We start from the raw sequence: 26,161 nt of genomic DNA on the forward strand, positions 1-26,161 counted from the left end.
CAAGCATGCCTGCGGGAGGTCCACCGGAGCCGCCTGCCGCCCTCCCAGCGGCATGCCGCCCCAAGCGCGCGCTTGGCACGCTGGGGTCTAGAGCCGGCCCTGCTACTAACCTATCTCCAGCATCCTGTTCCTGGGCAAAATAACTGAGAAAGTAGTAACCACTAAGTTCCAACAATATGTGACATCAGTCAACATCCTGAATGCCTCACAGTGTTCAGACTAGAGCACATAACTGGCTCAAGTGGCATTAGAAGACAATCTCCTCATGACCATGGGCACAGGTAAAATCTCCACGCTCATGCTACTGGACCTCTCTGCAGCCTTTAACGCCATGGACCAGAAAGTACTACTAACTTTCCTACTTGACACAGCAGACAACCCAGCACTAGTGGCTCCAATAATTCCTCTTTAGCATAACTCAAAGAGTAGTGATGGGTAACTCTTCTCCCTCTGAAGACCTTCACCTAAGGGTCCTGCAGCAATCCCTACTATCCCCCCAACTCTTCAATATCTACCTGAGACCACTGGGAGAGAGAATGAGATGCTATGGGCTTAGCTCTCAACAGTATGCCAATGATACTCAACTATATATCTCATTCTCAACTGATGCAACCACCACCACTTTTTAAATGTCAGAACATTTACAGAAAATAAGCTCTTGGATGAAGAGCAGCTGATTCAAGCTGAACTCAGGTAAGACCAAAGTGGTGCTGGTCAGAAAGAAGAACAGCTTGTAAGACCTGGCCAAGTCATTGTCTTCGCCTTCCATCAAAGGCATGCAGCCCTCATTCGGGGTCCTATTTGACCCCTCACTAAGCTTGGATGACCAGGAAGCATCATTTTCCAAAAATGCCTTCTCTGACCTCCAGCTTGATATGAAACTTGTCCCTCTCACGCAGACAAGGACCTGGCCATATTGATCCATGCATTTGTCACCTCCAGACTGGATTACTGTAACTCATATCTGAAAATGAATATGCAGATGATGCACTCACTGTAGCTGGTATAGAATGTGGCTGCCCACCTTCTCCATGGCTCAGGCCACCAAGAACACATCAAGCCTGTGCTCAAGTTTCTTTAAGTTCTTAGGGTACGTCCATACTACCCGCCCAGGTCGGCGGGTAGCGATCGACTTCTCGGAGTTCGATATATCGCGTCTCATCTAGACTCCGGAACTCCACCACCGCGAACGGCGGTGGCGGAGTCGACGGGGGAGCCGCAGACTTCGATCCCGCGCAGTGAGGACGGGTAAGTACTTCGAACTAAGGTACTTCGAGTTCAGCTACGCTATTCGCATAGCTGAACTTGCGTACCTTAGTTCGAAACCCCCCCCCCCAGTATAGACCAGGCCTTAGTGTGGCCCATCACACTAGTTTCTGATGCTAGTTTAAGGCTTTCGTACTGATTTTCTAAGTAATTAATGGATCAAGGCCCACCTACATCAAAGTCTAATTTTTGATCTCTGAACCACCGTGACAGCTGAACTCCTCTGAGACAATAAGATCTGAAAGCCCAGGATAAAGCATGTGAGAGCTGGGGACAAAGTATTCTCTGTTGAAGCGATTTGGCTATGGAACAATTTTCCTGAAGAAATCAGGTGAATCTAGACTGTGACCATCTTTACCAAATGTTGCAAAGCCTTCCCCTTTGAGAAAGCTTTTTCAACATGTGATGCTCATAGTTCAAACAACCCTTTTATTTCCAAATGCCTTCCATCACCACCCAAAAAGAAAAAAAAGAATCAGCCTATCCCAAACAGAGTTTTGACCCTGAAAAGGAAGAAGGGCCAGAGACCTCATAAAGTCCATTGGGTCTTGGCTATTGATATTGATTGTATGTGGAAGATGCTCAGATATTATGGTGATAGGCTGTACTATAAAACCTTTAGGGTAAATCTATACTGCATACCCCTTTTGATAGCATGTAGAATACAGACATTATGCACACCCCAGCATAAATATATATAGTAGTGTAGATGGTGAAGTACTGCTTAGGCGAGTAAAAACACACCTGAACCCTTTGGTTATGTCCCCTACATGACACTCTACACACCCAAGCGGTACCTCCCGCCATCTACATAGTTATTTTTAGCCGTGTAGTGTCCTACTGCCTTCCTGCTGCTGGAGTATTTCCCCTCCACAGGGAAAGGCTCCAGCAGCGGGGAAAGATTCTGGCAGAGGGAAGGCAGCATGGAAAAGCTTTGGCAGCTCCCTGCTGCTGAGCCTTTCCCTGCTGCCTTCCCCAGCCAGACCCTTTCATCAACACTGTGGCCACACACTGTACTGTGGACACAGGCTGCTTTTCACTGTGGTGTCAGTTACACATACTCTACACACTGATGAAGGAAGTTGTAGTGTAGACATAGACTATGGGTATGTCTATGTTGAAATTAAAAACCCGTGGTTGGCCCTTGCCAATTGAGTTGGGCTTGTGAGGCTCGGGCTCACAGGGTTGTTTAATTGTAATGTGGACATTAGGTCTATGGCCAGAGCCTGGGCTCTAAGACCCTGCAAGGCGGGAGGGGGCCAAGCCCAAACATCTACATGGCAATTAAACCAGGGCGGCCCAGAGGATTCAGCGGGCCTGGGGTCTTCGGTGGTGCGGGGCCCCCACTGCTGAATTGCCGCCAAAGACCCAGCACTTCGACGGCGGGTCCCGGGGTGGAAGGACCCCCCACCACGGGTCTTCGGGGCACTTCGGTGGCGGGTCCTAGGGCGGAAAGACCCCTCACCGCTGAATTACTGCTGAAGAAGAGTGGAAGAAACTCCAGGGGCCTGGGCCCCGCAAGAATTTTCTGGGACCCCCGGAGCAAGTGAAGGACCCCGCTCCAGGGGCCCCGAAAAACTCATGTGGGGGCCCCTGCGGGGCCTGGAGAAAATTGCCCCACTTGCTCTCCCCCCCCCCCCGCCCCACGGGCAGCCCTGGATTAAACAGCCCCTTAGTCAGAGAGCCCCAAGCACCGGAGGCAGCTGGCATGGGCCAGCCGTGGGTATCTAATTGCAGTGTAGACATAATCTCTAGCCCTGAGGCTTGCAAACAAGCGCCCCCTAGAGTGAAAACTCACAAGACAAACACACTGAAGCCAGGTCGGGTTTTTTTCAATCTTATGACTGAGAGTCGCGGGGGAGGGGGAGCCGCCGCGGCGGGCGCGGAGCCTTTGGCGTTGGCAATCCCGCACCCGAGACCAGCGCGGGCACAAGCACCGCATCAGCCCAGCACTGAGTGGCAGCTCGAGACCTTGTCCCCTCCTTGTAACCCGCCCCGCCCCCCGCCTCCCAAACCCATCCCGTGAAGGGCCTCGCCCCGCCGCTGTGACTCTGCCCTGCCCCCGCCAGGGCCCGGCCCCCTTGGGCGGGGCGGGGGGGGGACCCCCGCCTGCAGCCCTGCTGGCGCAGAGACATTCACAACACCCGCCCGTAGGGGGCGGGAGCAGCCAGGTGAGGGCAGAGGCGTCACTTCCCCAGTGCGCATGTGCACGCCGTCCGCACGCGTTGACTAAGGGCCGGCCGTTCTCATTTGTCCCTCTGCGGCCCCCGTCCGAGGTGCCGGAAGGGGTGGGCTGTCTGTCTGTGCCGCTGCGCGGGGGCTTCCGTAGTTCAGCGATGGCGGAATATACCTGCGTGAAATCCACCAAGCTCGTTCTCAAGGGGGCGAAGCTGAAAAGGTGCGAAGCGGCCGGGACGTTCCTCCCCATTGGTCGCCAGCGCGCTTCGATGAGCCCCGCCCCCCGGCATGGACAGGCCGGTCCGTCTCCGTCTGCTGCCCCCAGACGGGGGCCCTGCCCGAGGCTCACTCCCTTCCTCCCCAGCCCTGAAGTCACTGCGCGTCGGCCGGAGCGCGCGCTGTCCCCCGTCCCGTGTGGACGCGCTCGTTCCGGAGTGAAGCGGCCTTGGCTCGCTGTAGCTTAAACTGACAGGGATCAGGTGTAAACTAAACCCCAGCAAGAGCGTCCACACGGGGACGTGCCCAGTTTTGAGTAAAGCGGTTTAAAAACCGACTTCTGAGATGGGTACAACGTGAGCCTGCGGACAGCTGGGTCTGTGAAGCCAAGGGTTGCCCTAGTGACCTGCCCCCCTCTCCCTCTCCTCCACTGTGCTACTGTGTATTAGTGGTGGTGATTCAGACACACACGGTTAGTTAGGGAAGGTTTATTATTTAGCTATTTTGTTGTCTCGCTTTGCAGTAAGAAAAAACACAGAGATAAGAAAAGAAAAAGAGAAGAAAATGCAGAAGATCAGCTTGATATTGTTGGTGAGTTGGCTTTAAAGGACGTGCACACCAGTATAGAAGTAAAGATAAAGACAGGAAAAATTAGGGTGTTTGTTTTGTTTTCTTGTTTGGGCTTCTGGCATGAATACAAAACCCTTCTGGGTTTACTATATTTGTACGCATGTTTGTAAACCTATAAATCAGGGGTCAGCAACCTCTGGCATGCAGCTCGTCAGGGTAAGCACCCTGGTGGGCCAGGCCGGTTTGTTTACCTGCTGCGTCGGCAGGTTCGGCCGATCGCAGCTCCCACTGGCCGCGGTTCGCCGTCCCAGGCCAATGGGGAGCGGTGCGGGCGAGGGATGTGCTGGCCGCGGCTTCTTGCCTCCCGCATTGGCCTGGGACGGCGAACTGCGGCCAGTGGGAGCTGCGGTCCACCAAACCTGCCAATGCGGCTGGTAAACAAACTGGCCCGGCCCGAGCCGCGTGCCAGAGGTTGCCGACCCCTGCTATAAATCATAGTCCTTGTAGTAAAGAAAAATAAATGAATGACTGTTTAAAAAATCTGAACAGAAATCTTTTTTTATATGGGGTAGAAGGGAGGTCTGATGTCCAATAGCCTCTGTTTGTCTACACACACGATGTTCTCTTGGGCTGCTTCCAAGAAAAGAGGAAAAGGCCATTCTAAGTTTAAGGCTACAAATAATCTTTCCAATAACTAAGTCCAACTTCTAATTGCAGTGTGTTGTGCCATCAGTCAAATAGGGTATTTGGTGTTTGTCATTTATTCACTTTAAAGGGAATGATGCAGAACACTTTTGTTCAGCTTCTGGATTGCAATTGTTTTACTGCAAGAGCAAAATAATGCTAAATATAATTATCACAGCAAACTGCCTAAACAGTAGAAGCTTATCATGCTACTACATATTACTAGATAAGATCTATTTCCTACCCAGACTAAAATCTCAACCTGTGTCTCTCTCCTCATGGATGTCTAGCCATCAGCTGAAGCTCTGTGTGGCTACAACAGCTTTTAATCTTTCCTCAATGCCCTTCCTGCAACACTTTTCTTTTTCAATCACCATGAACAAAACCATCTTCCTGCTGTCACTCAGGCACATAACCTGGGCATCATCTTCAACTCAGACCTCTCTAGGTCCTCATATTTAAGCTATCTTGCAGATTCTTTCTGCAAAACTTCTCTAAGATATAGCCTTTCCTATCCATACATGCAGCTAACACGGTGGTGCAGGCTCTCGTCGTCCCAATCATTGGACCATCCTTTTCTCTTTTTAACATCCGTAACAAATGCAGTCTTATCCCACTCATATCCATTCAGAATGCTGCTGCAAAGATCATATTCCTAGCCTGTTAGTTTGACCATATCATCTTTCTCTTTGCAACCCTCCACTGGCTCTCCCTTCTCTATCATGTCAAATATAAGCTGCTGCTCTTCACTTTCAAAGCCCTGCATAGTGTATCCCAACCCTACCTATAACTTCTCATTCACAGTTGAGATGTTAAGTATCAGAGGGGTAGCCGCGTTAGTCTGGATCTGTAAAAGCAGCAAAGAGTCCTGTGGCACCTTATAGACTAACAGACGTATTGGAGCATGAGCTTTCGTGGGTGAATACCCACTTCGTCTCTGCCATTGATGCCAGCCTCTATCACCCACTTATTAAATTTTCAAATAGCACCTTAATGCTTTCTCCCATGCTGTCCCTCATGCTTAAGAGCAGTTCCCCACAAACATGGTTATCCTCCAAACCCTCTCCTTTGCCATGACTCCTACAAAAAGACCGATGACAGTTAGGTTGCAAGTATGCTAAGACCACTGCCTGTCATGCTAACGAATACTGTCTTGGTTCCTTGTACTCCCCTGTCTGCCTGTATCCATCTGTGGTCTCCTATCTTATAAGTCAGTTGCAAGTTCTTTGGGGCAGGGACCATCATTTTGTTCTGTACAACACCTAGTATGATGGGGTTCTGATCCATGATAGGGCTCCTAGGTGCTATGCTAATTCAAATAATAATAGTATTTGGCTAAAATCAAGTTGTAAGTGTGCTATGTTATATCATTTTCTTATATTTTAGGAAGCTGGTGGGCAGTAAAAAATTTTGGTGAAATCACAGGAACTGTGGCAATAGAACTGGACAACGGAGCTTATATCCACGCTCTTGACAATGGCCTTTTTACACTTGGAGCACCACATAAAGGTTTGTATTGGGAAAAGAGAAATTTTGCAGTGTTGAGGTATGAAATGTATTTGCTAAATGGAGAGTTTTTGTTCAAGTCAATAAACTAAAGATTTTTTTATAGTGATGCTAGTTAATATATATAATAAAAAATATTATCCTATATGTCTGCATAGCATAGCGAAGAGGATAACTGAATCCTAATGAATGACCACTAATCAATTTTTCTAAGCTAGTCTTGATGTTTTCCTTATACGTGCAATTCAGTTCCTTTCCTGATGCTCACCTGTAGGTTTAGGCCTTTAACAAAATGGAAAGCAGTATGACTCTTGTAAGTAACCATGCAAAACCAGTATGAGGTCAATTTGTCTAATAAAAAGAGAAACTCAAGTCAGACTAGGACCCTCATTTACCAACCAACAACTCCCACTCCACATTAAAGGGTGCTGTAATTGTTATGTAGATGTTCTGTGGAGGTGGCCTGGTAGCTGGTCTTTCCCTCACTCTGGGAGTGAGAGAGCCACAGCTCAAGTAGAGAAACCCTACTGTGGAAGCAGAGTGAATTTGGATGTCTTTCAACCCCAGAGTAAGGTAACGGCCAGTCCAGGAATGGCAGCAGTATATCATTCCTGATGTTACAAAAGTGATGGTGGCTTTTAAAATACTGAATTCCAGTCATGCGCTCAAGTAAAACAGTGCAAGTACATTTTGTTATGAGACGCTTATATAAGGCTGAGATTCACAAAGCAATTCAGTGGATTTAGATATACATTTTCCATGAATTGCTATAAATTCTCAATCCTAAATTTGTTGGGGGCAGGGATTGGCTTTATTTGTGTCTTGTAGAGTGCTAATCATATAGGTGCTTAGATAACTCCTATAAAACTCTTTTTTGTTTTTACAGTAGTTGGATACTCTTTTGAAAATTTATATCAATATCTGGCCCTGCATTATAGCCTTTTCCTGTATTGTACACCAATAATTCTTGTATAATTTATCAGCTTTATTTAAACTTAGTCTCATACATTCAAAAATTGTATATCTAATTCTTTATACCTAATAATAATTTTCAAAAAAATTCTCTTTCAGAGGATGATGGACCTAGTCCTCCTGAGCAGTTTACAGCAGTAAAGTTGTCTGACACCAGGTAATTACTCCAGTGGAGTTTTGAAAAATTTGATGTTGTGCAGGTTTTACTTCAAGAATGTCTATCAGGTCTCATTTAGACTGCTATATGAGATCTCTTACACTGAATCAAAGCTAAATATCCCTCCTTAAAATCTCCTTTATTATAACAGCTAGCTCTTAGAAGTATAGCTAAAACCAAAATACTGAACCTCTTTGATATACTGAATATTTTAAAGTGTTTTAACTTTAAAACATTCTGCATCTTTTCCCCTCATTTCTCTAAGAATTGCACTGAAGTCTGGCTATGGCAAATACCTTGGCATAAATTCAGATGGTCTTGTTATTGGACGATCAGATGCAATAGGATCAAGAGAGCAATGGGAACCTGTCTTCCAAGATGTAAGCTATCCTTAATATTAACTGCAAGTGATGTTCTTGGTAAAAATTGTTGTTTTAAACTTAACATTAATAGTGCTAATGGGATGCACTTCCATACAGGTGGTAAAGCAATGACATGACAGGTATTGCAAGATTATAAAGAATAGTTAACTTGTAGATTGCAGGTGGGTAAATTACTGTATTTTTAAAGATTTTAAATCAAAATGTTTGTCTGTTTTGGCAGCAATATACAATGTAAGAGTAAAAGAGACAGCAGATCCCCAAAGCTGGCTACTAAGAGTTCCTTAGGCAGAAGGTGAGAAGACATCTGTGGTGTCTTCTGGAGTATTCTAGAATTAAAATCTTAAGGCATGTGTCTAAAATTTGTTCACAGTACTAACTTAAGTGGTGGTATTTTAACAGGGGAAAATGGCTTTATTAGCAGCAAATAGCTGCTTTATCACCTGTAATGAAGAGGGAGATATAGAAGCCAAAAGTAAAACTGCAAGGGAAGAAGAAATGATAAAGGTAATTTGTGTGTGTGATATATATATATATACTTTATAATTATATTATCAGCTTGAATGCTATAATAGAAAATGCAAAACTATGCACAATCCATAATATTTATGGAACAAACATTCTAACATCTTAAGTTTACATAATCCCTTTCACCATGATTTTTTCTAATTCACTTTACAAACTGCACATAAAAGAGCATCTTCATTCATCACTGAATTGCAGACATCTCCAAGGCGGTATGGGGCAGCTTTTCAACAAATGTGCTGCTTATTTAAGATAGGAAGAGAATTATTCTCATTTGAAATTGCAGGTAGGCAGAATACTCAACAAAACTGGCTTATACCAGGTAACCAGGATTGCAAACTCCTTACTCTTGTGCGAATGCCACAAGATCTCTGACCAAGAGTAGTCACTGTCTTTTTCAGTCTGAACAAACCAGATTGTACTTCTGACAGCAAATTACTCCCTAATAGTATGCTACATTATTTGTTCAACACTTGCTCAGAAGTGTACCACTTCCTCCTTGCCAGTAACTGACAGCAACTTGGGTTTTCCTTGGCGGTGTCGGATGTAAGTACTAGATGTCCCTGGTTAGTAAAAACAATACATCTGTTAGTCTTTAAGGGGCCACAGGACTCATTGTTGCTTTTTACAGATCCAGACTAACAAGGCTACCCCTCTGATATAAGATTATCACAGTTTGTAATGGAAAAACAATTAAGATCCATCTATAATTCAACATCAGTTAAATTAGAAATGCATTGTATTGTCACTCCTGGACATTAAATCAGTAAAAAAAAATTCTTGTCTTGATTTCTAGTTTCTAAAATTCCATCAACTTAATCTAAAACTTGATATATAAAATTTGCTAAGAACTCAGTCTCGTAAGATTATACAATTTAAATAGGAGTCTCCAAGTCCTCTTTCATTTTGCCAAGTACAGATAATGTTGTTTTAATTGCATATCTATAGCAGAGCATTAACTATTTCAAAACATGTGTGACATAACGTCCCATATAATCTGTAGAAATACTGTTATGATAATGGCATAACTAAGATGTATTTTATGCAAGATGGGTCATGTGAGATACCATTGGAATGGTTATGATTATGATTATCGTATTTGTATGCATGTACATTTTTGTATCTGAGGTTAGGAATATTGTCTATTCACCTATTACAAATGTGTTTATACCTGGGGAACGCCCACTAAACAATGTGGTCGGTCTAGATTGCTCGCAGGAAAGGGCCATTACGAAAAACAATAGGTCTTCAAAGATGCTAATATCCCACCTTCCTGGAAAGCCTTCCTGTGGACTCTGCAAATAGACTTTGAGTTATGGCTGCTGGGTCATGTGATCAAGTCACCTGGTACTAGACTCCATGATAAAATCAGTACGCTTCCACTGGCTAAGAGTGGGAATCGCACTGGAAGACACAGGATTCCAGCCATATGTAAAAACCCATTTAAGGCAGGGAAGTGACATAATTCTGGTTCATTCTTCACTGAATCCCTGCCCAGGATGACTGCTAGAAACATCTAAGGGTATGTCTTCACTCGCAACATTAAAGCGCTGCCTGTGTAGTTGCGGCACCAGCGCTGAGAAAGAGCCCTCCCAGCACTGTTTAAAAAAAAAAACCACCCCTACAAGGGGAGTAGCTCCAAGTACTAGTGCACTGTCCACACTGCTACTTTACAGCTCTGAAATGTGCAGCGCTCAGGGAGGTGTTTTTTCACACCCCTGAGCGAGACAGTTGCAGCGTTGTAAAGTAACAGTGTAGACAAGGCCTTAGAAACAAGGACTGGGGGAAGAGGAGCTGAGCCCACGCTGGAAGGGTGTCTAGTCTGCGAAAGAATACCTGGAGTTTTAAGCTTCAAGCAAGAGAAGCTTGCTTTCAAGAACCTCTGCAATCTGCTTAAAACAACATTCAGGCCTGGTCTACACTGGGGGGGGGGTTCGAACTAAGGTACGCAAGTTCAGCTATGCGAATAGCGTAGCTGAACTCGAACTACCTTAGTTCGAACTACTTACTCGTCCTGACGGCGCGGGATCGAAGTCCGCGGCTCCCCCGTCGACTCCGCCACCGCCGTTCGCGGTGGTGGAGTTCCAGAGTCGACAGGAGCGCGTTCGGAGTTCGATATATCGCGTCTAGATGAGACGCAATATATCAAACTCCGAGAAGTCGATCGCTACCCGCCGACCCGGGCGGGTAGTATGGACGTACCCTTAGGGTTAAAATTCGGTATTTGTACCAGTTACTTTAGTAGCTTAAGCTTAGTTTGTGTCTTTGTTTTATTTGCTCAGTAATCTGCTTTGATCTGTTCACTACCCCTTATAATCACTTCAAATCGATCTTTTGTAGTTAATAAACTTGTTTTTGTTTTTTCTAAAACCAGTTTGTGGAATTCATAACTGGGGGGCAAAAAGCTGTGCAAATCTTCTCCACATGGAGGGAGGGAGTGAATTTCATGAACTTACACTGTACAGTTCTCTGTGCAGCACAAGACAATTTTGGGTTTACAATCCAGAGGGGGTGTGCACTTGAATGCTGGGCAATTCCTTAATTGAGCTTTCCCATGCAGAGCTGATCTCAGCATCTGTGTGAAACTGCAGCTGGGTGTGGCCCGACCTGTGTGTGTGCAGGAAGGGAGTTTGAGAGCCTGTCACAGCAGCACACTGTAAAGGGAACCCAGGCTGGTGGGTCAGGCGAGCTCAGTGGTACCCCAGTTCCAAGTGGCACCCCGGGGGAACTGGTCCCAGCATGAATCTTGGCTAATCATTTAAATGTAGTATTTAATACTGTAGATTCAGAATATATTTTGTTTGTATAGTCAAGAAATATGTGAAATGTAGTTTAGTGTTTGTACGTTTTATATATAAAATTACAAGGTAGGAGCAAAGGCTTTATAAAAACAATTAACTAGAATAGAACCAACTTTTTTGTTAAGAGATCTTTGGTTACATCCTAACAAGCTGTGAAACTGAAAAGACCTACTCAAAAATCCAACATCTGTAATGTCTTGAGTACCAGGAGAAGTTAGAATTTGTTTAATTTTTTCTTACTATCAATTGTAGTTCGTATAATGTACATTTTCTATTTTCCTTTTTCCCTAATAACTAGATCCGTACTTGTGCTGAAAGAGAAGCTAAGCAGAAAGATGACATTCCAGAAGAAGACAAAGGAAATGTTAAACAATGTGAAATCAATTATGTGTATGTAATTGAAAGCTATATAGCTGCCAGCCTTCTACATCTAAAATAAATTATCCATTTCCATATCTGAGCACAAAGGATTCCCATCTCCCCTTGTTTAAAACAATCCTGACCCACCATTCTTCTAGTCAAATGAAATTCTCTTCAGAATCTGTCAGCACTGCACATTAACCACCCAGAGAGGTTCCTGCTGAATGACAGTCTTCCCTCTCAGACGAGCCTCCCCTCCTCTGTTTCCCCCCCACCCATGCCCGGAGGAGCCCAGGGCTGGCAGAAGCTGCACCATGCTTCCCCTCCCCTCCCTGGACCCAACCTGCCCAAGGGAAAAGCATCTGTTAGAAGACGGTTTTGATATGCCCAGTGCAGGTTCCAAGGCGGCTGAGGAGGCACATACCAGCTCCTCAGCCACCCCAGAACCTGCTTGGGGCATAATAAAGCAAAAACTTTGCCACCAAACCCTGCAACCAGGGGTCCAGCAGCTGCGGCAGCAACACGCCTGGCCTATTGTACCCGCCACCCATGAACTCAGAACACAGTGTCCCTTGGGGAGGGATAGCTCAGTGGTTTGAGCATTGGCCTGCTAAACCCAGGGTTGTGAGTTCAATCCTTCAGGGGGCCATTTGGGGATTTAGTTGGGGATTGGTCCTGCTTTGAGCAGGGAGTTGGACTAGATGACCTCCTGAGGTTCCCTCCAACCCTGATATTCTATGATTCTAATATATTGCATCTACAACACTCAGTGCAACATGTGAGACTATTATAGATTCTCTTGCATCTTGTTCTACTTTTAGGCCACCAGTCTAATCCAGGAATTGAACTTAGAAATCCCAGCACAACTATTGCATTTTATTATATAAAGTTTCAATAGAACTGGAGCTATTTTCACACTGTTCATTGTTTGCAGAAAGAAGTTCCAAAGTTTCCAAGACCGTAAGCTCAAAATAAGCCAAGAAGATAGTAAAGCTCTCAAAAAAGCTAGAAAAGAAGGCACTTTCCATGAGACACTGCTGGACAGGTATTTTAAAATCCAAATAATTCCAGTTGTTAACTAAATGAAAGCTATTGACAGATGAATCTGTGATATACCTGGAATGCTCAAGACAACTAGAGTTAAGATTGCCTAAATGTTCTCACTATAGTCCATTTTCTGCTGCCTATATATTTTTGAAACTCCCCTTTTGAGCTGAAATTTTTCAGGCCTGCCTGGTTTCTACCTGAAAGAAAACTTTTATGGAAAGCTTGAGTAAAACTGGTTCAATCAATGGAGTACAAGGAGAGTGGAGAACAATAATACTGTATTATAAAAGCAAAATTCTTACTTTTTATTTTTTTCAACAACCCTAACGTCAAAACGGGGATAAAAAGTTGCATTTTTGTAGGGAAATAGCCGTTATTGAGGATTCTTTTCACATTGTCTAGTGAAAACCAGTCTTGGTTTGACCAAGCTATGAGGGTGTGAGAATAGCACTTTGTACAGGTGCAGTATTTGGGGAATGCAGAATATTCTAAGCACTACTTACCAGTGTTCTAAGCAAAAGAAAGCTGTATTGTGTACCTATAAGTAATTAACTCAGCTGCAAAAAATATTGTGAAGAACTGTTTCCACCTCTGTACAATTGTTGATATGTTGATTTAAGGCATTAGGGTTCCATAGGAGCCCTCCCCCACTGCATTGACTTCTGCAACTGAAAAATTTATGAACGTGGCATAATGTTTTCTATGATGTTCGATGTGTACTCCAGTGAAGCCTTTCCTTGTATGTGATGTGGCATGCCAGAGATGTCCAGCCTAATAGTTTTTGATTTTGGAATAATTTTTCTTTACATTCCCCATCTTTGAAAGTCCATTTAAAAAAAACAGTAAAAGACTAAGGCTTCATGATTCAGAAGTCAGAAAACTCCAAAATTTTAAGGGTGCATGTGCAACCAGTGGGCATATTCCTTACAGCTCTAATGCAAGAGCAAATGCTAACTGTGCAAAGTAACAAAGCCACCAAACAAATCAAAAGTACTAACAGGCTTCTAATGTCATTTGCAAATTTTCCAAAGTTAAGTAGAAGCAAATGTTATAACAGCCTACTCATGTCTTGTGATTATCAGGCTGTTCACTTACATAGCTGTTGTGTAACCTAAATTTTGTCTGTCTTCTCTTTCATATAGGCGAGCAAAATTGAAAGCCGATAGATACTGCAAGTGACAAAAACAATTCGCTTGTTTGCTTGCTTTTATATCCTTTGGTTGTCCATCTGAACATACTATCCGAATAAGACATTTTGCAAAAGTGACTTTATTAATGCAAAGACTTTTTTTGTTCCTACTTCTCATTAGAGTTACTTTACACAGTATTGAAATTTGGTATGCAGAATTTGATCCAAAACCAAATAGCTTTAGCAAATTGAATTGTCGAAGGTTGAGAGAAGCAACTCAGTAGTCTGAAGGTCATGATGAACAATCAAGAAGAGAAGAGCTGAATACAGAACCAAACTACAAAGTTGCCCTGACAAATTGTATTTTCATGAATAAATAAATATTTTATCAAACTAATATCTCTCTGAACATATGGGACTGAAGTCTCAGCTTGACTTCAGTGAAGCTATGCTGCCTGATACCAGCTGAGGATCTAGAGTGGTTTTCAATATTTATAGAGAACAATGGGTCATTAAGTGAATACTTGCATAAACTATGTACTTGAGAAACAGTATGGAGAAATGAAGAAATGTAGAAATTGAGGTTTTTTATGAGAAAAGGAGATCCCTTAATTACTCATATGTTGCTGATGTTTTTATGTTCTTTCAAATTTTGCTAACTTAAAGCTGTTAGATGGACTTGTTGCTATCTTTTAAAGTAAAAATGTTAAAGAATGTTTAAAATGCAGATACTGTGCATTCCTAATAATTATTACGAAGAATGCTGGTTGCTATTTATGCTTGTTACCATAATTTTATTTTAATAAAATCCGTTTATGGGAATTATTCCAACTGTACTGATTGCAACACCACCTTCACAATTCAGCTCTAACCTGTCTTCAAAAAGTTCTTGGTTACCATGCTCAGCCTTTTCATCTCAAATCTTACTTCTTGTGAAGGCCATAATTTAAGTTACCTACATGCAACGTGTAGTCTGTACTGTTTTTTGTGGTTTTAAATTTGGAGCATGCAATTGCCTATAACCTAAGGCAGGGGTAGTTAATAAGGAGACCACAAGCCAAATCTGGACCGCCAAACACTTTTGAATGGCCCCCAAAATCTTTTATTTACTTACTATTGTCATTATTGTTATCTGGCGTCAGGACCTTGACTATTTCTTAACCAAGAAATTTGGACCTTGACAAAAAATAATTGACTACGCCTGACCTAAGGCATAAAAATGAGATCATTAAAAGAACAGGTAGAGTCTGAGCATAAATACCTATCAGCGTAAGGCTGAAAGACAGTACTGCCAGTTTAAAGTGATGTCATTTCATAGCCAGCCTATGTAAAAATGAAACAGGGTGAACTTAATTGCCTATATTCAGAACAAGTTACAACTGGTGCTGAAGCCCAGTTAAGAAATAATTGCACTAGTAGAGCCGTATACACATATGAAAGCATGTGTCACTGTTGTCAGGGAGTCATAAGAAAAACAGGTGCATAGCTTGTGCAGATTTATATTGCTGAAAAACTCTCAGCTGACACACAGAATTTTACCGTCCCTCATCACATGAAAAGTTAACTGATTATTTATTGTATCAGGATTAGGATGGGTGCTTGGGAAAGTTTACTAGTTCTCTGCTAACTAAGCACCTTGATTGTTGGCTCTCCCACATGATTTTAATGCCAGGAATCTAATGGTCTGTTTTATTTTATACTCTTAAAAAGATAAAAGATCCAAGCTTTAGATAACATAGAGCAGTGGAGTCCAACTCTTAGTTTTTTAGAAAATGTATATATTGAAAAAAATAAAAACCATAACACTTGTCCATTATATTATCACCTACTTTTTATCCCTTGTTGCTGTTTGTCTAGATATACCAGATCATTCTCTGTTTAACCTTCATGCAGAGGGGACTCTGCACCTAGGTTTCCCTCATGGAAGGATGGGAACCATCAGTTGTACTGTTCCCCTGTGTCCCCAGTCCTGAAGAGAGCCCTCTGCAGGTCTGAGAAATCATAGGAGAGATAGGGAAGTGCTTGGGAATGCACATTCTCCTGCCCATGCTGCAGGGATCTCGCACAAAAGTTAATATAACGTGGGGCTGTATCCCTCCTGTTGGGAAGTAGCTTTTCAAGGGGAATCTTTGTCACATGGCTCATTTGCTGCTGCCAAGGAGTTGGAAGGAGGATCAAGAGACCTCCAGAGCTGTAGTGGAGTCAGAGGGCCTCCAAGCATATGGCTTTTGCCTCCAGGTAGATCTCAGCAGATCTACTTATTCACAGGGTGGTCAAACATTACTCAACAGAAAAATTGGCAGAAACTCTGCCATTTTTCCTTCCCAAGCCTTTTTGTGTGAGATTTTGCCTGAGCAGAGGACTTGTCTACATGAGGAAATTTACAGCCATGCTACCAGTATAATTATACTGGTATAATTTTCCATGTAGACACGCCCTTAAATAGTAAGTTCACTGGAAGGCCCATAAGACTTATGGGGTTGATAGAAATAAGTTAGAATACAGAGACATTAACTTAAAGCAAGGACCATAGCCATGCCAAGCTGTAAGAATGACTAACAACATGATAAACTAATCAGAACAACAAGAGAAATTGCCATCACTTTTGTCCATTTCATTCTATGTCCATTTTATTCAGTGTATCTGACAGTATCAACTAACAGATGCATCAAACGTGAGTGCAAGAAACCCCACAGTAGATAATTGTGATCTAACCTGACCTTCAGAAAAGTTTCTCCTTAATCTCTGTTACATATGCCCTGAAGTATGAGGGTTTATAGCCTTTCCTAAATATAATTCTAATGCTGGACATTTACTTGAACTATATAAATGTCTAATCCTTTTTTGTATGCAGTGACCTGAAGAAGAGCTCTATGTAAGCTCGAAAGCTTGTCTCTCTCCTCAACAGAAGTTGTCCAATAAAAGATTCTCTCACACACCTTGTGTGGCTAATCCTTTTCTAAATACTATTCAGCTCAGCAGTCTCAATTTTGTTTAGGAATGAGTCTTTAAGTTATGTTGTCAGGTGTTTTTTGTGGGTTTTTTTTTTTTAGTATTTGCAGGTATCCGTTTTGAATTTGTTGCTTTCCAATTTCAGTGAACATCCCACTTGTTCTTGGATTGTGAAAAAGGATAAAAGGGGCACTCAGTTTATCTTTTCTGTGCTATTTGATTATGTTGTATACTTCCATTATATCACTTACCATTTGTCTCCTCTCTAAACGAAGCAGTTCTGGTCTTTTCAATTCCTCCTCATATAAAATCTTGCCATGATCTAGTCATATTCATCACCCATGTCTGAATTTCTATTTCTGCCACATTGTTTTGAGGTAGGGTAACTAAAACTGAATACAGTATTCCAAGTAAGGGAAACTATAGTTTGATTAATGGTGTTACGTTCTCAGTATTATGTTCTTCCTTTATGCATCATCATGTATTTTCTTTTGACAGTTGCCGTAGAGCAGTGGCTCTCAACCTTTCCAGACTACTGTACCCCTTTCAGGAGCCCGATTTCCTTTGCGTACCCCAAGTTTCACCTCACTTAAAAATTACTTGCTTACAAATCAGACAAAAATACAAAAAATGTGTCACAGCCACCCTACTACAGAAAAATGGCTTACTTTCTCATTTTTACCCTATAATTATAAAATAAATCAATTAGAATATAAACATTATGCTTACCTTTCAGTGTATAGTATATAAAGCAGTATAAACAAGTTATTGTCTATGAAATGTTAATTTGTACTGACTTCACTAGTGCTTTTTATGTAGCCTGTTGTATAGTTAGGCAGAGAGCTAGATGAGTTTATGTACTCCCTGGAAGAGCTCTGCGTACCCCATGGGGTAGGCACAGCCCTAGTTGAGAACCACTGCTGTAGAGCACATTGAACCTGTCCATGCTGACACTTGGGTTTTTCTCTCCTTTTTTTTTTTGCCCCTTCACTTTTATGCACTATCTTGCATTTTGTCAACAACAAATTTCATCTGATCTGGTGCTGCCCATCTACCTAGCTTTGTTAGGTCCCTCTGAAGTTCCTCATAGTATTCTGCAGGCTTGACTAAACTCTAGAATTGTGCCACCTGCAAATTCTGCAATATCACTTTTCACTCATTTTACAAAGATAATTAAAATATAATTGAACTCCAATCCTTGTACAGAGCCTCATATCACCCTGCTTTAACCTTTTACCATGTTGAAAATTGGTCTTTCATTTCTATTCTTTATTTCTACTTTATGGCAGTATTTTACCTATCAGAGTAAGCTACTCCAGGGAGTTTGCAGATCAATTAGAATGAAATAAAGTAGTCATATAGTTACCAAATTTGATCCTTGTGTTTCTAATTATTTCATGGACTTCCCATGGAATTACATCCCTTCCTTTACATAGGATTCTTAATGCCCCATCCCTCCCATACCCACAGACACATATCATGTACAATATATTTCTGTTTGGGCTAACTGTAGGATTGCATATGAGAATTTGGCTTGAGTCCTTTGGGACACACCCTAAGAAAAATTGAAGAGGCGTGTAAAGCCTTAGTCAAGCAGTAATGCAAGTCATATACTGCTCCTGAAGCCTTAGAGGCAGGGTATGCATTGATATGTTACAGAGATAACACCCCATAAAATCAAACAAAAAAAAGATGCTTATATGATCAGTGGATAAACAGTTTTTGTGAATGAGTTCAGATATTGTATATAAAGCTTACCCCATAATGAGATCACTCTGATTTTTTTAAAATATAATCTTAGCTATGCCAATCTCTACACGAGTAGCAAAAGCCCAGTGTCCATGGTTGTTTAAAAATGTGGAAATAAAGACCAAATAGCCATTTACAGTGTGTCTGGCATTAATACCAATATTTCTCAATTGTCTAAAATATAAATCAGGCACAGGCAGCCAAATGAAACACAATTAGGTAAAGAATTCTCAAAAAGTTGGCAATTGTTAGGCTTAGAAAACTTTTAAAAGAAATGCTTGGTTCCTATGTTAAAGTGTGTTTGTGTTCTTAAAATTGACTGTAAAAAGAATAGCCTGCTACTGCACAAGTCTGTTTCATTTAATGACAAAGTTAAATGAATATCTGTCAGTCTGAGATTGGAATCTTTTTAATAGTATCCATCGGGGCCACTCATGTCCTATGCCTCCTCATGCTCCTGTATGAGGACATAAAGGGCAGGGCAGCTGTGACCCTCCCTCAGTTCCCTCTTACCACCCAGTGTAGGGACACAATCTGGTAAATTTCCAACACACTAGTTCTTAGCTTCAGAAAAACCTTCAGAACTCTTCTGCTTTACTGACAGGACTGCTGTGAATGATACCGACCTGTCTGAACTGAATATTGGACCAGAAAAAGAGCTCTGTGGTGTTTGAAAGCTTGTGTCTTTAACCAACAGGACGGTTCAGTAAGAGGTTACTTCACCCACCTTGTCTCTGGACTGAATACAAACCCTCTTGTACAGGGCTCCTCGATATGATGGGTTCAAACCTGCAGGCTTAAATCCCCGCCTTCTCCTGTGATGGAATAATTCCACTGAAAGATAGATACACCAGGGCCTCTTCCATTTAGGAAAGTGTTAGGCCTGAATGAAAATATAGCAGGCAAAACAGTTATGCCAACCTGACTGAAGTCAGGCTTAGAGAGGTTTCTGGGTAATCCCAGAGTGGAAAAGTACTGAGAAGCAGCATTGTTTTACAGAGCCCTGGAAAACGTGAGATAAGCCAGGGATTGCATTCCTGGCATACCATTAGCTCTGCTAAGGACAGTGTTTGAAGAACTGATAAGCAATTCTAGCATCCCACGGTTCAGATTCTAACTCTTTGGGTGAGTTATAGGTTTGTTTAAAACTCCCCTGTATTTTTAACTTTTGGGTGTTGTTAAGATATAATTAATAATCTAAAGTTGTAGACATAAAGTCTAGGCATGTGTGTATATTAAAAGTGTCTAGTTTTAAGTTGTTAAACAAAGGGGGGTGGGTTTTGCTCAAGTGAGTGATGTATGACATAATAAAACTGTCTATATAGGCTAATACTAAGCTGAAAAGTGCTGCTGGTTCTCACTGGAGACGAGCTGCCCTTTATTGATGCGTGCACTTGTCAATAAAGGGCTTTTGATTGGACCTTGCTGGTGTTGCCTGTCTCTCTGTGATCAGACAACGAATTTCGCTGTCGGGGTTAAAGGCCCCAACAAAAGTCCCATATAGAGTATGCTAGCAAAACTTTCTCAGTAACATTGACCTGCCCAGGTATAGACACGTGCTGGGAGGGTATAAAGAGAAACAAAATAATTGCTTTGTTACTCAGCAATTGTTTTTCTGAGTGATCCATATGTTGTTTCCCAAACAGAAAAAAAAAGATTATTAATAAAGAGCCTGTAATACTGAACTGATAAGCCTCCCTATTACTTAGGGTTAGAACTTTGGTGTCCTCTTCGAGTCCTCTCTTTCCTTCATGCAAAATCAAAACCTTTGTTAAATCCTATCATTTTTTCTTCTATGATATCTGTAAATGTAGCTTTTCCTCCATCATTACCACTCAGACTCCTGTCTATTCTTTAGTAACTGTATGCAAGAAAAGTTGTCTATTCTTAGATAATACAATAACTATAGTATCTTCTTATGGTCTGCACTCCCTTGATACCATCTAACTTTCATGCTGTCCTGATCTCATCTAATATGTCCCTTTACTCCTTCTTTAAAAAAAAAGAGTTCTATTGGAAAGTAATAAATATGCACCATTGTAACTAGCTACAATAAGTATAGAACTCTGATGATATTCATGTTCTGAGGGTGTGAACGTTTTCAGCACATGCTTCTCTTTTATCTTAATATTTTGTTATTACACTGCCCAATTAGTAGATATTAATCTAATGCGGAAGCAACATAAGTGACAAAAAAAAACATTTGTATAGTGCACAATATTTTTTTTTTCAAAGGAGTTTTGCCATGGAAGAATTTGGCCCATTGCAACTGAGGTTGAGCTAAGTTGTAGTCCTGGTTTGATTTAGGAATCTAATATAAGAAAAACAGAAATACATTCTTATCCTATACGTACCAAGGTTATCTGCATTAACTGCATACTTGAAAACTGGAAACCAGATGTTCAGCTATTCTCTGTTGGCATTTGATGCACATCAGTTTTTCCATGGAAATGGTGTAATATACTCTTGTAAACTAGCAAGATTAAGCTGGCTGGTCTCTTTTCTTCCAGTAGACCAAAACAATGCATCCAGCTATCACCAGTAAATATGAAACCAGTGTTCTGCCACATGCAAGATATGTTCCCCTCCACCCACCCCCAATGAGGACACCCAAGTAGAAAGACAGCTAGACACCAAAGAAATTAGTGTAGGTGATTTTCTGTGCATTAGGTACTAAAATAAGCTTCCAGAGCCCTTTGATGATGAGACACTCCCGTCAAAGTGCTGAGCTCTCCACTGTTACAGCAGCAATTTTCCCTATTTCTCAAATCTGTACACTGATTTCACATCGTCCACATCAGGCTTCTCATCGTTACTGTAAAGGCTTTATGCAACTCCACACCTGTCTGCATCTATTAACTGACTTCCTACACACTGCTGCACACCCTATATTTGCTTCAGGCACTAACACTTTGTTTCCTTCATCCTTTTCTGACACTGTACCTTCTTCAGTGCCTCCCGCTCAGTACAGTAACCCATTGGCATTTGCCAAAACATTCTCTCATCTTCATACCATCTGGGTTTTATTTATTTGTGGGGCAGTTCAATACCTGAATAACTTGAATAACTGTATAAACTAACTTATTAAAGAATTTATATCTTGTTTATGTGTGCTTTAAATTATGTGAGATGCCTAGAAACTGAGTAGGCCATTGGAAAAATCAGAAGAAACAAAATTAAAATGCTCCCATTCCCAGAAGGCCTACATACTTAACATTCACACATAATGCCACACTATTGTTACTTTAATTGCAGTAGAGTGCCTATGTTTTAGTACAAAGCACATAGTATTAAAACAATACTAGTTTTTATTTTTTTATTGAAAACTCTTTAGCATCTGGACCTTGTCTTCTGTTTGCTGAGTTATTTATAGCACTGTAAAACATCAGGTACAGTGATACATAAATAATAGACACAATCTGTGTTAGCTTTGTGGTTGCATGCCTGTGGGTCATCTGCCTGTTGCATTCTTGAGCAGGTAAGACAACAAAAACTCCTTACCCCTTACCACCCCCCACCCCCCACCCCCCCCCACCCACCCAAGAGTTTCAGGAGACTAAGCTTTATTACCATAACCTGATAAAAAGAACTAAGCAAATAGGCAGAGCAATTAGATAGACCAATGCATACAAAATTAAACCTAGTTCTACAGGGTTGCTTAACAGCGAAGGTAGAATCCTGGTATTGCAGACTCACTTTTGCATAACAGATTTTTTTTTTCCAGTCAGGACACTCTTTTTAATATTTATTTTTAAGGTAGGTTCCATTTTGGGTTAGTGTTTTAAGTTGCTGTATCAGCTGAAAACCAGTCAAGTATCACTCTTTTAAAACAAGCCAAATGCAATCAACTAGAACCTGTTCATCAAGTTTCTGTTCAGTGAAACAAGTATTGTATCAGAGAAAGAAATGTCAAAAAAATAAAATACACTAATGCAGCATTACAGCTGAAATGTTACACACTCAAGTTGGAAATTCAGCGGCTCAGACCTGTTCTCAATGTAATAATTTATATTATTCTATATGGTATTAACTGTACTGCCATAAAGAGACACTTTCAGGTTAAGAGTGAGTTATTAAATAGAGTTACTGAATATATCTACTTTCAGTAGATATGTGGTCTGTTTTGTTTTTCATTCTACTTGAATAATGCAAACAGATTAAAAAGAGTTCACTGGAAATTTGGGAGGGGGATTCTCATGGAAAATTTAGACTTTTTGTGCTTATATGCTAACCAGTATTGTTTCATTGTTCCCTTATGCTCTCCATGAAAGCCTAAAATTTGGGAGGGGGGTTGGATGAAAAGTCAAGATTTTCCATGGAAAGCAAACACTTTCCGCAAAAAATTGATTTTGTTGAAAACCCGATTTTCTGTTGAAAAACAGTTGATGGAAACTTTCAACCAACCCAAGTGAATAATACTGTTTTGCCCTTCTACAGCACCTCTAGCCAAGGAGCTCACTCAGGTTTACAAACATTAAAGAATAAAATCTTCCTAACACCTTGTGAGGAAGAAAAAAATTATTACTGCTCTGAGGGAGAGACCATTTTTTCCTTTCAGTCTGTTCAGAGCCTAACACAGTAGGATTTTGGGGCATGACTAAGGCTCCTAGATGCTACAGTAATACAAATAAATAAATAAATAAAATAAGCCAGGTTCAGCTTTGTGCTTAGAAGTGCCTTGTTCTGTGAATATGAATTTAAGGAGGTACTGAACCCTCCCAATTTCAGTTGAGATCAATGAGAGCTACAAGTGCTCAGCACTACTGAAAAGCAGGCATCAAGTGACTTCCCAAACAAAGAGAAAATAGAATAGATCTCTCTAATGAAACCCAAATTGCCTGATTCTCAGTCCTGTGCTTTAACCACAGCCTTCCTCTGACTCATCCTACTTTGAACTATTCATGTGATAAGGGTTTGCGAAACTGCACCCTTAGACTGACTTTTTTCATAATCCATAAAACAGCAAAGAGTCCTGTGGCACCTTATAGACTAACAGACGTATTGGAGCATGAGCTTTCGTGGGTGAATACCCACTTCGTTGGATGCAACACGAAAAGCTCATGCTCCAATACATCTGTTAGTCTATAAGGTGCCACAGGACTCTTTGCTGCTTTTACGTATCCAGTCTAACACAGCTACCCCTCTGATACTTCATAATCAATGTTATGTTACGTCTTATGCAGTAGCACAATGCTTCAGTGTTTGGAATGCAACATCTACAAAGTATATTTTGTTTGATTTTCATGTTTTTTAAATCGCTGCTGTTGAATTCAGCCATGCAGCTGCACAACTGGTGGGATAAGTGGGCCACTCACTTCTCATCCTGGTTCTGCCACTAGCTTGCTGTATAGCTTTGGGCAAGTTACATGAACTCTCCTGTATACACATGTCTATAAGGTAAGTACCTCCCCAACTATAACTATGTGTTTTATGAGGTTTTCACATCTTATATTTGATAAGGTTTTCATTTGACCTGAGCGCCTCGGGGTTGGGTGTTTCTGGGTGTATTACTGATAAAGTTATTAGGCCAAATTAATCCTCACTGTAACTCTTTTGACTTCACTATACTACAGATAATGATATCCTATTTTTATTAAACTATTCAAAGCCAACACACCTATAGATACAAAAGAAAAAACACATTAATTCCAAAAAGACTGGACTAGTCTGATCAGGTTCATGCAACCTTCCTCACTGCCCACGATCCTGCTGTTTGTTAACAATTCTGTCCTTATCTCTAAAGGTTAAAAACTATTTCAGCCCAAGGTTGGATTGCTATAATCTCAGGAACTTTCCATTTGCAATATCTAAGTGTTCCATCCTCTTCGGATGAAATGATACCTGTGTTAGATTTCTTAATACATTTCTTCATACAGTTCATGACTCCCAGGCTTGCAGAAGGCACCACCAAAAGGAGATAAACCACAACACAGAACCAGATCATACGGAGAAAGATTATGAACCAGTTCTTTGGCTCCTGTTCCAGCTGTTTTGTGCTGCAGCAGCAGACCACAACAGCTGGAAAGCTGCCTTAAAGAGTCCGGTAAGGATTCCCATGAGATAAATCATCAGCTGGTGGAGTAGTCCCTATGAAAGTGCTCCAACTGATTTAATTTACAGCATCCCTTGGGCTACCCTATGTTGGAGGAAAACAGTCTACAGCGTAGATTTGAGAGAATGGAAAGGTGACTTAGAGTCATCTTCACTTCCAGCCCAACCTCAGCTGCAGGAGCATGACATAGGCACAGCTGAGGGCTTGACTCCATGTGTTTCATTTTACAGCTCAGAGTGCATCCACTGAGGTAGATATGGTCATCCTCATTGCCGACAGTAGTCTGAATGTTTAACCCAGGCAACAAGACAATAGCAAAAGTCTTTGGAGATTGCTTCACTCCCACTTATTCCTATTAATCATTCACCCAAATAAGTCAAAATAGGTCCCCAAAGATCAGCCAGCAAACTAGCAGCTGTACCTTGATAATAAGCCATCACTCGAAGTGTTTGCAGCATCAAGGTTGTCATGCAAATAATTTGGCAATTCCTGTTTCAACTACTTGAAAGATATAATTTTGATATTGTTTCATAGTGCCGAAGCTATTCTACAATACTCCAAAAGCTGATCTCTTCTTGAAAAAGAGCTCTGCGTCGGCTGATGCTGTCATAGATCAAAGGACAACGGAGGCCCCAAAGCTCTTAGCGGTAAGGACTGTTGTTTACTGTATGTTTGCACAACAACTAGCACAGTGCAGCCCTGAATTAACTGATTTCCAGGCACTTCAAAATATAAATCTGCGATAAATGTGTCCCTCTTTGTATTCTGGGGGCTTGAGAAAAGGAGCTTCCAGCAGCTCATGCTTCAGCAGCACAGAGGATTGGGGAAATGCTACTGAAACCACTTGCCTGGCTTTTGCTTGAGGGACACAAACTGCTGGTGAGGCCTGGGGACTTGGAGTCTGACTGATAGCCTGGGGCAAACACATACAGATCCTGCATAGCCTGTGCCTGGCTGCTGGAACCATCCTGACATTGGAGCTGCATCAGACAGACCCCTTGTTTGGGAGGAGGAGGAAAAGGAGTTACCATATCAGAACCTGCTTGCACGGCTTGGAAGACCATCCGCAGACCCTGGAGAGCTTGCATATGACTGGGACCAGCCTGACATGCACTGAGAGCCTGGACAGGGACACTGTTTGTGGGAGACAGCGGGCTGCAAGGAGTTGGGTTACAGCAGCAGGAGGAGAAGCAGACCTAAGGTTGCTCCCTGTAGCAGAAGGGAAAACAGCCCTTTTGTCTCTCTCAGCCATAGGGCTTGAGGCTCACCTAGAACTCCTAGCTCCACAAAGAAGAGACTGAGCTCCAAGGCAGTGCTGTGCCTATGAGGCATGACTGTCAGAGGCACCCCAGAGGCCTCCCCTTACGGTTGCCAACAGTCCCTTATCACAAGGGACGTCCTTATTTCTTCTCTCTCTACAACAACGCTGAGAGTTGCTGAGTGCTGGTGGAGTTGGAGTTCAGTAAGAAGGGCTGTTGTTCCTCACTGGAAAACCAATAGCTCTTCCTTTTGGCTGCAGGAGGGAGTACGGGCTCTGGGCTGGGGGGTGTGGGCTCTGGGGTAGGGCTGGGGATAAGGGGCTTGGGGTGCAGGAGGGGGCTCCAGGCTGGGGCAAGG

At 42.0% G+C, this 26,161-nt stretch overlaps 1 protein-coding gene across 1 annotated transcript; it reads left to right on the top strand.

Moving 5' to 3' along the window:
* Positions 1–3,519: 3,519 nt before the first annotated feature.
* Positions 3,520–16,727, top strand: FRG1 (FSHD region gene 1). The gene is made up of 9 exons (XM_045017762.1): positions 3,520–3,664; positions 4,184–4,251; positions 6,301–6,423; positions 7,492–7,549; positions 7,815–7,929; positions 8,332–8,436; positions 11,554–11,645; positions 12,550–12,660; positions 13,805–16,727. The coding sequence occupies exons 1-9, from the start codon at positions 3,603–3,605 to the stop codon at positions 13,839–13,841; spliced, it is 771 nt and encodes a 256-aa protein (XP_044873697.1). The 5' UTR covers positions 3,520–3,602; the 3' UTR covers positions 13,842–16,727.
* Positions 16,728–26,161: the final 9,434 nt, after the last annotated feature.

The sequence above is a fragment of the Mauremys mutica genome, chromosome 5 (assembly GCF_020497125.1).
Source record: "Mauremys mutica isolate MM-2020 ecotype Southern chromosome 5, ASM2049712v1, whole genome shotgun sequence".
Lineage (NCBI taxonomy): Eukaryota > Metazoa > Chordata > Testudines > Geoemydidae > Mauremys > Mauremys mutica.

Excerpts from the sequence above, each read along its gene's own strand:
- FRG1 (XM_045017762.1), top strand. The coding sequence starts at position 3,603 with ATGGCGGAATATACCTGCGTGAAATCCACCAAGCTCGTTCTCAAGGGG. Across the intron at positions 6,424-7,491 it reads ACTTGGAGCACCACATAAAG|AGGATGATGGACCTAGTCCT; the intron begins GTTTGTATTGGG and ends ATTCTCTTTCAG. Across the intron at positions 7,930-8,331 it reads GGGAACCTGTCTTCCAAGAT|GGGAAAATGGCTTTATTAGC; the intron begins GTAAGCTATCCT and ends GTATTTTAACAG.